General features: G+C 43.6%; 1 protein-coding gene across 4 annotated transcripts in view; it reads right to left on the bottom strand.

The window, feature by feature from the left end:
* LOC125009342 (ephrin type-B receptor 1-like) overlaps nucleotides 1-13,034 on the bottom strand; it is a 97,093-nt gene extending 84,059 nt beyond the window's left edge. For 3 of the 4 annotated variants that reach the window (XM_047587235.1, XM_047587234.1, XM_047587236.1), the window contains exon 1: nucleotides 12,642-13,034. In XM_047587235.1, coding sequence (XP_047443191.1) covers nucleotides 12,642-12,738 — 97 coding nt within the window. In that variant the 5' untranslated portion in view covers nucleotides 12,739-13,034. The remainder of the gene's footprint in view (nucleotides 1-12,641) is intronic. The other variant, XM_047587233.1, reaches the window with a different exon arrangement.
* Between the last annotated feature and the right edge of the window lie 122 nt (nucleotides 13,035-13,156).

The raw sequence follows: 13,156 nt of genomic DNA, 5'->3' as shown, positions 1-13,156 counted from the left end.
AGGAGCAAGTTAGTAGCTTATGGCAGCTCCTGGGAAACTTATAATCAATTTCCAGAAGATGATTGTTACGTTAACAGATAATTTTGATCTTGTTCAGTTTTTATTTCTTTGCATTTTGTCTGAAATTACATCAAAAATGCATTTTTAAAAAAGCATTTCCCCAAAATGCTCATAATTGTCTACAATGACATATACATATATAGTATATTAGAAATAAGCCCTTCAGTGCAATTTGTCTTGAGATGCTCAGTTGTTTTTTCTTTTTTGCACAATTGTGAATCAGATGGTGGCAATGCAGTTGAGCACCTGTTGAAATCCAGCATCACAATCTGGTGTTTTGTACACCCACCATCCACCTCAACCACCTCCTTCACCATTAATCCTAAAAAGGATTTCCCCTGAATGCATACCATGCAGAAATTAAGTGTGTCACCAAAATGTAACTGAGAAAAAAAAATGTTAGTCCTAAATTAATTTTGATTTAAATGTTATTTCATGAAGGATGCCAGACATGATTTGGGCTTTTAGAGTACATTCACGTCTCTTCATTTTGATTCTTACTTTGAGCCATAAACATTTTAAAAATAAAATAACTCTGATTGAGCCGTCACAAGTGACATTAAGTGCGGCTATGTAAAAGCAGGTCATCCAACGACAAACTAACAAAAGGCAAAGGTAGGTGCAGGAGCATGATGACAACGGACACAAGACAAGACAGGTGAGTTTCACAGGGGCAGGAAAAGACAAAAAAATGAAGAAAAACCAAATAAAATAAATAAAGAAACCTTACTGGATAACAAAAGGTACCAAAATTCAATATCAAGGCATGAACACAGAGTAACCATGACATCAAAATGTAGAAAAAAAACAAACAGTTATGTTCCAGTACCAACATTTTCACACAAATGATTAACTATACTGTACACTAGTGTGTGCACTCCAGATCCTGCAGCAGGGGTTCAGGCCAGGACCAAAACAGAAAAGTAATTTTCACATACTGAAACGACGTGTACCAGAGAAGCGGAGGCTGGAAGCATTCAGTGCATTACATGTTTGTAGAGTGAACATTGAATCTGGCTCCTGACCAACAGGATGTTGGATGCCAACCCCTGTATCTCGCATTATTTCCTCGGCTTTTATTTCCTCCGGGTTATTTAAAAGACTATATGTTGAAGAATAATCATGTGAAGTTGATACTATATGTTCTGTTTACCTAAAACAGAAATTTCTGAGTCGTAAAAGACATTTCCAGGCTGGATTACAAGGCTGCAAATGGCGATCCAGTTTCAAAGACCTTGTTAAAATGGCTCCAAGTGAGATCGACCTGACACTTTTTGGCTCTCTGCCCCTTATATAAAACTGAAGAGGTCTGTCCACTGAGCTCATTGTCATCTCTTTACGTCTCTTTCTTGCTTCAAATTATTTTCATCCTCCTTCGTCGTCTCTTGCCGCCTCGGTCTCTCTGGAGGCTTCTTATCGTAACTGCTGTCATACAGAGCAAAGCTGAAAAAGTAAAATTGTCCCCGTCGTTCCTTCCCAATACCTGTCCCGTCCTCTCTGCCCTGGTATTTCCTGCGGTATTATTAAACTATCAAGGAGAACAAGTGGAACATATGGCAACACAAAAAGCACGGCCATGATACACGAGCAGTCGGAGTGTGTGACATTTTGCCAGACAAAAGTCTACGCTGGGGGAGCAAGTGTCCGACCTGAAGAATAATCTTTCTTCTTTTTTTTTTCTTCCTACGGTCACTTTCCTTTTGTTCCTGAGTGGAAGCTCTGAACGGCCCACTGCTCCAGCAGAGCAGCTTAGCGACCAAGGAAAAAGTAGCCTGTGGCTGTAAAAGGCAGGTGTGGATGAAACTGAGCAGCAGTGTGAAGCAGGGTACCGCTGCAAAAGAGCACAGACGCTTGGGCGACCTACCGTGGGTTGATGAAGTTTTAACTGGAAGAGGAACGTAAGACTGTGCAGGTGGCGAGGTAAAAAAAAAACAAAAAACAAACAAACCAAAAAAAACGGCCGAGCTAAAAATAACAATGCGGAGAGCTAAATCTAAAAAGTGACACAGTTAAACACACTCTTATCAAAACAGCCTATTATTTCTCACATGTGCTTAAAATATGAGATATAAATTTAATTAATTAGAAATTTCACAGCAAAATTAACATCTCGTTTGATAATCGGTTCATCCTTTAGGTTATTCAATATTTAAGACTTTGAAGACGACAACTATTGCAGCTCTGAGGCTGTAGCATCATTTTACTTCAAGCTAAACTACTGGCAACGTGAAGTGAGCAGGTCGCAACCAGGAGACGATCAATGCGATGATTTTAACATCCTGAGACCCTGCGTCCTCATATGAGGACATTAAGTTTTAGGTTTGTGGCCGCTTATTCTGCTTCATTTAAACCTGTTGTCCTCATTTGGACAAAGCTGTATATTAGAGAGAGTCTGGCCAACTAGGGAATGGACCGTCTGAGCTGGTCACGTGTCTCATGGGCGCCAAGTTGGATACATCTAACCCATATTCACCCACAGAGAAGTGGCAATAAGGGAGAATAAAATTGGATTAAAGGTTAAAATATGTCACAGCACTCAGCCTACGGCTCCAGCACAGGATCAGGAAAACACGGGAGAAACTCCACCGTTTCCCCAGTGAACAAAAATGGAGAAACTTGTGGGAGCAGAAGATAAAGGAAGAACTGGATGTTAACTGATTTCTCCCTATTATGTGAAGTAAATATCAATATCTCTCTTTGACATTCAGGAAAAATAAAGTCATACCATCATAAATGTGTACCTTGATCTCAAAAAGGTCCAACACCGCTTTACAAATTAATGAAGTTTGAAGTTAACCAAGCCTTATGGTAGCTAGTTATATATAGACTAAGTCCAGTGAACAGGGCTGTCAAAGTTAATGTGGTGTCGAGAGGGTCGTGCCTTGGCTCCAGAAAACCTGTGTTCTCTCCAGTCATCATCCGACGCCATGAACTATACAACCAACTCTGTAATATTTTTTGCTAAAAGTCAGTCTTGAGGAATTTTTTTCTTCCTTTAAACACAACGTTCAGTGTATTAAGTTTTATGTTTGTTAGTTTTTTGCAAAACAAGTTAATATAGAAGACAATGATCAACTACTACCACCTCACCAAAGACACGCTAAACATTGCACAATTTGTGTTTTGCTGTCTGACTGACTTCAATTTCAAGAGTAAAATTCATTCACGCAGGAGGCATGTTTAGTAGATAATCACCAGTAAAACAGAAGAGGAAGAAGACGTTTTGATGGAGCAGGGGCACCGCTTTGGTTTATGGCAGACCTCGAACACATAACTACAAAAGATGTGGTTTGTCTGAAGGTCGGCCCCTGTTGTTTTCCTTACTGTTATCATGGCAATGGAGGCGCCTCATATGTGACAGTTTTATGAGCTGTGTTAAACATTTTTAGGTTCAGACTAGAAAAACGGCCGTGGCGGTAATCGATAATAAATACATGCACATTCTGGACGTATTATCCTTTACATTGCTAAACATTACCAAATGAACAGACATAAAATTCTTGAATACGCCCTTCCTCCTTCACAACCTTTTCAAGGTGAGGCAAAATAACTGATATACATTGTCTCACCCATTATGTCGTCTCCCTCTTTGCATTCGCTCCAGCAGTGACACAGCCCTTAATATCCAGCATGGCTATCTGTGAGACCATATGCCCACGGCAGGAACCCCGAAGAGGCTGGCAGAGGGCCCACTCACTACCAGCAAATAAATAATGGGCCATTATGTTCAATCATATGCTGAGCTATAAAGGTCTAAAGCTCAGAGCTGCAGTATATGCAACACAGAAAACAGAAAAACAGGATAGACTACAATCCTTGTCTAAGGGTCGGAACCTGGTATATACTTTACTCTGTACAACACAAAAAAATAAAATGAAATAAAAAAATGAGACATACTATTGCACTTCCATTAAATGCTACAGTTATTAGGGAGTCAGGTAGACTCCCAAGACCGAATACTATGCATTTTTGAAAGCCTTTTTCAAAAGTTCTATTTTCAAAGACGTAGTAGGAATAAAACTATTTACAGATTTCTAAACTCTTTGAGCATTTTAATTCTACAAACTATATCCTTCATTATTTGAAACAAGCTGGCACATGGATTTAGACTAGGGTTGTGAAGCTAGGGCGTCAAATAAGCAGATCTTCCCAAGCAGATCGTACTTTTGGCAATTTATCAAACAAACAAAAAAAAAAAGAGGAATCTGAGGATGTTACACTGGGAACATGTAAAGTGTACTCTTCAATTTGTCCTCAATTTGCATAAACAACTACGCAATTAAGACAAAAAAATCTAAATAAATGACTGATTAATCAGTAATTGTAGTTATTGTCTGATGATTAGATGTCTCTTCTTATTAGAAGTCCTAATAAGAAAAAACCTTAACAACTTAAAATACAAATGTTGTAAATTGTATACAGTAAATAGTATTCGTCTCCTGATGTGAGAGCACGCCGTTTTCTTCATGGATCATTCTACAACACTGATCATCTTTGCAAGTAAACGCACATTTGAGTTTCTCTCATGCCTCGCTTTGTTTCTTAACCTCAGGTTGGTTGAAGCTGGTGGGAGGCCTGAGGTCAGGGTCAATTAACTGGTGAAGTGAAATAATTTCACCTTCATCTGAAACAAAGGCTAATTGACGCCATCGCTTACCTTGCATGTCGGGAGGAAAAAAAAAAAAGAATCAATACGGAAGACAGCGCAACTCAAGGAGCATGCCATTGCCGTCTGTCTAACATAGCGGTGTATTGATGTGACTCTTTGAGCTGCAAATTAGTTGAAGTGACAGTATAATGGAGCCCAGTGAAAGGAAAGGAAGAATTTTAGGTGAAAACAAAGGCTTCTTTCATTTCTTTCATGCCCACCACAGCTCTGTTCTCTAACGGTATCAATTATAGTCTCATATCAGAGAAATATAATCTATTTAGACTGGTTTGTTATGCAAATAACCTGAGGAATTTGGGCGGTGATGCGCTTTATAATGTAGGAGCCTTGTGCGTCTCGCTGAAACTAAAATCAATTTATGCTTTTTGAGTCACGTCACCGAGACGTGTCTACAGAAGAGCGTTAAATGTAATGAAGGGGTTAAATAGTGCAGGGGCCACTCATATTGTTCAAGCTATGTAAATATCAAACAAGAAAAGTATGTGTAACTTTAGCAGCCAAAGTATTTTTTATTTTTTTTTAATGGCTGCTTTTCAGTCATCTTAGTTTACGAAAATTTTAAGTCCTTTTTATTACCAAACGAGAAAGAATTTTATTTAAATGGCTGGGTTTTGGTTTGACTGACATCCAGAAATTTAAATCATATAAAGAACAAAGTAGAAAAACCTCACAGAACAAGAGACGTCCCAGTGAGCCTCGAATCAATGAGCAGCTCGTCAATAAATGGATTAACTGTTTGACCTTTCTCAAAAGAGATCCTGAACTGCAATCTGCGTTGTACACCTCCAAATGAGGGCCTTTGTTGCTTATCATTTTCCATCTCTCTCTCGTTTTTAAACGGCCACTGCAAAGGCAAAAACTTACTTTTCTCCAAAATCCTGCACTACGCGGAAGCGGTGAAAACATCGGCAACGACAGATAAAGGAAAACTGGGATAAGATTTGTGACCAGAACTAAAAAGAAATGAAAGAAACCATCTTTGTGCAGCCTCACTTTCAGTCCCGCAGTCGGCTTTAAATGGACAGAGAAGAGGCTTGAAACAGACGTGTGCCCTTTCGCTGCTCCCTGGATCTGTCAATGGGATGAAGAAGAGCAGTTCCACCAGTTGTGTCACGTCGGCAGAAAAGGTGTCTCTGCGCACAAACGTAAGACGCGGCTATTTATCGCCCGGAGTACTGCTAATTAATCACATCACACAGATTCAAACCAAGTGATTCAGCGATATCTCAGCGTTACTAAGGTGTCGGAAACAATCTCTGAAAGCTCAAGCTTTACTCCACTGAAAGCCAACTTAATGGGAATTCTTTGAAGCTACATCTCCTGGTCACCATCACAGGATCTTAATCAGTTTTTGAATTAAATAAATAAAATAAATGTCAGTCATTTTAAACCCCAGGCCTCTTACTCCTACTTGAAAAGGACATTCCCAAAATAACGGAGTATATCTGAGCAGCAGCATGTCATGGAAGTCAAACTGGAGATTGTCTCCTGCTATAAATATCTAGGCACACGGATAGACGACTGCCTGTCTTGTCAAACGTGGGTGACAAATCTTCTTAAAAAGCTGAGTTTGAAGTTAGGGTTTTATTTTAGAAACAGTAGCAGGAGCAGTTTTTCCTTTGAGGCCAGAACGAAACTCATTTCTGCAACATTTATATCTCTTCTTGAGTATGGGGAGATTTTGTGAATTTTATGAATGCTCCAGCTCGTTGTTCGACGACGCTGGACACCGCGTAACACAGTGCTCTGAGATTTGTCACAAACTGTGCATTTCTGACTCATCATTGTACTCTGTATTCCAGGATTGACTGGCCCTGACTGACTATGCGAAGGTTCTGTCGTTGGTACCTGTTCATCTACAAAGCCATGCTAGGCTCTTCTTATATCTGCTCAGAAAGCTGGTGGTAGCTATAGCAAGAGATCGTAAGATGTCCCATTGTCTGTACCAAGTGTAAGGACCGAATTGGGTAAAAAGGCCTTGATATTGATAACATCATCCTACATCTGTAGGACAAAGAAATTCACTAACAAATTGATTGATTTGCAGCCTCCTTCCCTCTGTTACCACAGGGCGTTTAGTGAAGGTGTTACCCGACAGCTGTCGAGAGGATTTGGACCGTTCCTCTGCTAGCGTTAGCCTTTTCAGATGAGCGTGCATTGCAGTAGTACATTTGTTGTATTTCAGGACTGACGTACATATTTTGCATGTCACGGTTGTATGGCAGGGTTTCATCTTGAGTGAATTACTGCTGCTGCTAGTTTCCTGCAACGACCCGTCATCTCCTCGTCTTCCTGGAGGGGCCCGTGTGGTTACTGTCTTGTGATCAGTGATCTAGTCAACATGATGCTTAAAGCTTCACGGCGCAGCAATGAAGTAAACAGCCTGACTAGTCAACTAGTCTGTACAACCCCTGGTAGCTACAGGGTTTATTTGTATCATTCTTGCCTTAAAATAAAGTTTACATCTCTACATTGGCTGCAGACGCTAGGGTTCTATTATATAACTATTAACTTTGAAGGGAAAATGCTTTAATTCTATAATTTTTTAGATTTAGCATTGGATCTTGACGTGCAATTTGCACGGTGACCTGACCAGGACGCCCTCAGCTGTGGCATAAACCACTTTCGAACAGGTTGCGTGTACAGTCACCAGAAAGGGGCGTGACCCAAACATTTGGCACGGCGACGCTGCCAGAAGTATGCATTTAGAAATGCTATATTTCCCGAGTGACTGACGTGACTCACCGCTGATAGGGGACCAACAAGCTCTTCCTGAATATAAGAACAGGATTGTTGTGTGAAAATTCACAGCCAAGGTGTGAACATTCATAGTTAAGGGTATATTTTCGCCCCTAATATAATTTATTAATCACGTCCCGGTAAACGCTGGGCATGTTTTGTTAGCAGTGACTTCCTGTACACCTGCAAACCGTGACAGCCAAGTGTGATAGCCCGGGGGTATGTTACCAGACTGACTGATCCGAAATTGCCTCTTAATGCCCAACTCGCTGAGGGAAACACCTCCCAGAGCCCAGGACTCTCAGTCTCTCAGCAAAAGGTAAATATTCCCACAGGTTCAAAGTACCTTTAGGAAGAACAAAACCAAATTTATTCGGAAACAATTTGAATGCTGTGTGGAAATAAATATTTCATAGTGAAGGCAGGCCCTGAGGAAAAATAGACTGGCAACTCCGGAGTAAAAGCCTCAGCACGGGTGTCAGAGAATCTCCTTCCAAGCTCCTACTTTTCCCCAGTTCAACTAGCTGTCTGTCACATTGATAACCTGTCACCAGATGAATATAAAAACAGCATCTTTAAAACATGAGCTGACAGAGCGTGGAGCAGGCCACAGTATGTATGCATGCATGCGTGCATGCGTGCCGGGGCAGTGTGACATCTGCATATCCATTCGCAATAAGGGTGTGATAGGTTTCCCTCGAGGAGATCATTTGTTGCGCACAAACACAAACCGAACACAAATTGAAGCTTGTCACGTTAACACAAGCATCTAAAACTGGATCAGTGGTGTTTAACCTTTAGCATTCCCACAAGGTGCCAGATGGGCATGTGTGTGTGCTCAGCCTCCAGGGAGAAGGACTGAAATAATTTAGGGAAATAAATAATACGTGGAGCCTGATCATATGTTCCCGTCGCATTTTCGGGTTTATGGGACGGTGAGGCCGCTTCACAGCCTCTAAATTGGGCCCTAACTAGCAGCTCTTTGACGGGAAAGTCAAAGGAAATTAACTCCTCGACCCCTCGACACTCAACACTGACACAAATCAGCAATTTCGGTGACAGAGCCTGCTGCTGACACAGATGACTTTGCCACCTCTCACAAGGCTTGTTTGCGGGATATGTAGCACTTACACCCAACAATATCCGCTGGGTCAGGGTTTACATTGACTTTCAAAATAACAGGGTCAAGCGCCGGATTACTGCGCTGCATTTTGGGCTCGCTGAATAGGTAAAAATCCTGGGGGAAGGTAAAGGTCGTTGAACAACCGCAGCATTTTCAGGCTATGCAGATGACAGCCAATAGATAAAGCAGGAACAATATGTTTCGATGGCACTCTTTTCGAGTGCGCTGGGCTATTTTCCTGCATCTCCACTCTTGCTCCAAATCTGCAAAGGGTGCCTGACTTCACACTTTCAAAAACAGCTTTTGTAAACAGATACGATCAAGTCGAAGAGCTTTGAAATCTGGAAATGCACTTACTTGAAACACACAAAAAAAAAAGCTTGAAAAGTCTAGCTTTTCCAGTGTGAGGCTCTGCTAGTTCACCATTATGTCTGATATGAAACTAAATATCTCTGTAGGTTTTAGAAGAATGATTATACATAGAATATAAAATATAAAGAGGCCTATTGGCTCTTTGAAATTCAAATGGACACTTTTCAACTATTTTCTTCTAACATCTTTTTTTTCGTGGATGTTTCTTTCATATATTTTGGTTTGGCATTAAAATTGGATTGCATATATTCATGTATACTTTGCTGAGAAAAATTAATATGGTAATCTCGAGGTTTTCACTTAAATAAATGTCTGTTATCTAACCATTTATTTCCAAATGGGACAACGCTACGGTGCCTGAACCCATGACACATTGATTCATTCACTGTAATATATTATGCATTTGCATTAACATTAACTTTGTATCCGTGGAGACATTCACAGAAAAAAAAAAACATTAAATTACTACTAATGTTGTCTCTACAAGCAGATCTGTGGTTATGAATGCAGAATGCTAATCAATCATAATAATAAAATGGCTGACGTGTCCAGAGATCTCTGCTAACGCAAACTGAACATTTCCTACTGGAGCAGCTTAGCGTTAAAAGCGTTTCATTGGCAAAACACAGGTTTTATTATAAAAAATACCCACTGCAATGTGTGGGTAAAAAATCAGTCTGAAATGTTGCAGGGACTAATGGAAAAAAACGAAGCGGCGACCGCAGTGAGCTGTTAGATGAGGAGCTGCAGGTGACAGACTGCACACCTCCAACTTCTAAGACAACTGGGCAACTGCTTTTGCTGTGCCTCACTGTCTGCAGATCAGATCACAGAATGATTTCCTTCATACATCATCTGCCACCTGTAGCTTTCGTTATTGCAGCCAGTAACTACAGGTGTCGCCCAAATCAACCGGGACAGAGATCTTTAAGAGTTCCCCGGTAACGCCTGAGGCCACGCTGTAGTTTTTAATTTTTCAAACGCAAATATTTGCAGCTTGTCTGCATTCTGGTAAACGGCCATTTCTTTTTTGGCAATTTGCGTGTATTAATCAAAACATATCTTTATTTCTCCGCTGCAGTATGCTGTTAATGATCTGTGACAAACGCAAAAGAAATCTGCCAACAGTGTCGGTTCAGCGGAGGCGCCGGGCGGGCTGTGGAGAAAGTCGGAGAGTTTACAGTGGAGCGGTGTCAAAGCATACACAGAGCACAGATAATAACAGTGACTGAGTCAGCAGTGGGTCTATTTTACACCAACAGACTCAGATCAGCTTATACATCAGTTCATTAGGCACCTACTTACCATGAAAAGGCCACCGTGACCACAAAACAACCCACCACCCACACTGTACCTATTTGTCTCTCCTCTCCTCTGCAGCTAACCCTCCCCTCTGTTTCTTTCTCTCCCCCACGCAGACACACAAACGCACACACGGAGACAAACGGCATTCTGTTTAATCACAATAGACCTGGCTTTTCAACACACTTACATGTCTCGTAATGGGGGGGTGGGGAGGGGGGACTCAGTACGGAGCCCGTCATTACGCGCACCATTAAAACACAGCAGTAGACTAATCTGGTGCTTCCATAAGCAACTGCAACAGCAGCAGCAGGAGGAGGAGGAGAAGAAGAAGCAGCAGCAGCAGCAGCACAGGACATGGGAGAAGAGGCAGAGAGGAGAAGCAGTAGAAGAAGTGGAGGGAATGCAAATAAGTTGCAAAGAAAATGCCAGAAAAGAGTGGGGATAGAAGGAAGAGGAAGAGCAGCGGCAGAAAGAGCAGGAGGAGGATTAGGAAGATAAAACGGTTTGGGATGCCGGAGGGGTAGCAGGAGTTGTAGAGGGGGGGGGGGGGGGGGGGGGGGGAATAAAGCAGCAGGTGGAGTGAGGAGCGATGCATGAGGAGAAACAGCGGGAGGCGAGAGTAAAGGGTGAAACAGCAGGTGATGCATGGGGAGAAGAGCTGGAGGGAAGGCAGGAGCAATGGAAGGAACCTGGAGACGTTCAAAGGGGAGCGGGATAAGGGCAACACTTAGGAAGGAGCATCACAGATGAGGCATAGAGATGGAAGGAGGTGATGGATCGGGAGAAAGGAAGAGGGGCAGGTAAGAGATGCAGAAACGAGGAATGTGAGGTGATGACCGAGAGGAAAGAAGAGCAAAAGGCAACCCTTGAGGAGAAGTAGCGAGCAGCAGCAGAGGAGGGCAGCAGCCGTGAGAAAGGGGAGGCAATGTTGGAGAGGAGCAGAAGGAGGTGATGCTTGGAGGGGGTGAACGGAAGATGCTGAAGGAAATCAAAGGAAGAAGCAGGGACCTATGAGGCCGTAGCGAAAGAGGGAGCAGGAGGTTGCAAGCGAGGAAAAGGAGCAGAAACAGTGGATAGAGGATCCGTAGCAGGAGAACGCGCCACGAGGGGAATCGAAGCGGGAGATCACGACTGAGGAGTAACAGCAAGCAGGAGAGCAGGTTAATGCTCGGAGATGTGCAGGTGTGCAGCAGCAATTATAATGCTCGCAAGGAAATGGCACAGGCGGGGGGAAACATCGCTGGAGGAGAAGCAGCGAGGAGCAGGCGAGGTCACGCTTTGAGAACAGGGAAGTGAGGCTGGAGAGGAGAAGGAGGAGGAGACGGTGCTGGAAGGTAAAGCAGAGGCAGGAACGGCAGAATGCGAGTGGGGCGCAGAGGGGGAGAGAGCAGCCGAGGTCACGCTTGAGGAGAAGGAGAAGAAGAAGAAGGTGGTGTAGATGAAGAGGAGGGCCGGGAGTATTCCTGGGGAGAAGCAGTGGCAGCGGGAGGCGCTTGCAGAGAAGGAGCAACAATCACGTGAAGCCTGGGAAGGAGCTAGAGCAGCGGCAGAGGGCTGCAGGGGCTTCACGCGTGTGACGCCCGGGGATGAGTAGGAGGAAATCATGCTGGGAGAGGTGCAACAAAAGGGGCAGAAGGTGATGTCTGGAAAGGAGCGTTTAGGTTTAGGGGAGAGATGACGCTTCTAGGGGGGGCGAAGAACAGCGGGAGGAACAAGAGGTGATGTTGGGGAGGAGCAGCGGGACGAGCAGTGGGGTGGAGGCGGCGGCGGCAGCTACGAGGAGCCGCTGAGCACCTGCGAGCAGTAATTATGATTCACTTTGCTGCTCCAGGTGAGCGGCGGCCTGCGGGATAATAGAGCCACAACAGTGCACTCAGGAGGTAATGTTTGGTAGGAAACACGGCTCGGATATATTCACATCTAAAAGGACACGATGCACCGCGTGGATGCAGCTCTGTTTCAGGACTGCGTGCTGAAACAGCCGAGTAAAAGTAGAATAAACATCAATTTAGAAGAGAGTAGAGGAGTTACTGGCACATACACACACACAATGTATTTTTTAATATGTGTATGGAAAAAAAAAAAAAGGTTACGCACACTGAACGTAATGGAAGCAAGTGATCCCACATGCCACGAGCGAAAAGAGACCCAGCTCACCTGCATGCCTGCACAACTAGAAAACTTTAATCTTAAAGCAGCACCACATTAAAAAAAAAACACACATGTAATAAAACTGAGTTCTCTGGAAAGTGAAAGTTAAATTACATTAAAGGAAATTAGTTGACTTGCAGCTTCCGAAGCATCTCGCTTTAACCACTCTTAATTAATTCCAGGCTTCGCCCCGCATCAGCTGAGAAATGTTTCCCTTCTTACCTTCCACTGCGCACACCAAAGTAATCACACTGAGAAGCACGGCTGCCCAAGTGGCCGGCGCTGTGGCCGCAGCGACTCTCCGTCTGTCCTCCCCCATTATCCACAAGAAATTTAAAAAAAAAAAAAAAAAAAAAAAATGAAAATCCCAACAGAAAGACGCCGTATTCCTCCGGTGAGCAGTCACATCTCAGTCCGCAGTTAGTGCGTGCGAAGCCGGCGGAGTCAGCGGGGACTGACGGGGAAGGGGGACAAGGCTGCTGCTGGATCCCTGCTCCGTCTCCCCCCCTCCCTCCTCCTCCTCATCCTCCTCCCCACCTCGCTCACAGCCCTCTTCCTTCTCACACCTTTCCCTCCAATCAGGAGAGAGGACGGCGGCTCGTAAACCAATCAACCGTGCTTTTCCACCTGACCCACGCCGAATGCCCAATGGTCAGGTCTCTCCCCCGCCGCCCTCGAGCCGAGTCTGTGCGAGGGGACGGCGACACCACGTGGCCGCCAGGAGGCACGGCAGCTCT

Source organism: Mugil cephalus, chromosome 6 (assembly GCF_022458985.1).
Source record: "Mugil cephalus isolate CIBA_MC_2020 chromosome 6, CIBA_Mcephalus_1.1, whole genome shotgun sequence".
NCBI classification, from domain to species: Eukaryota; Metazoa; Chordata; class Actinopteri; order Mugiliformes; family Mugilidae; genus Mugil; species Mugil cephalus.
Note: the sequence above shows the minus strand (reverse complement) of the source record. Positions and strands in the feature narration are given on the sequence as shown.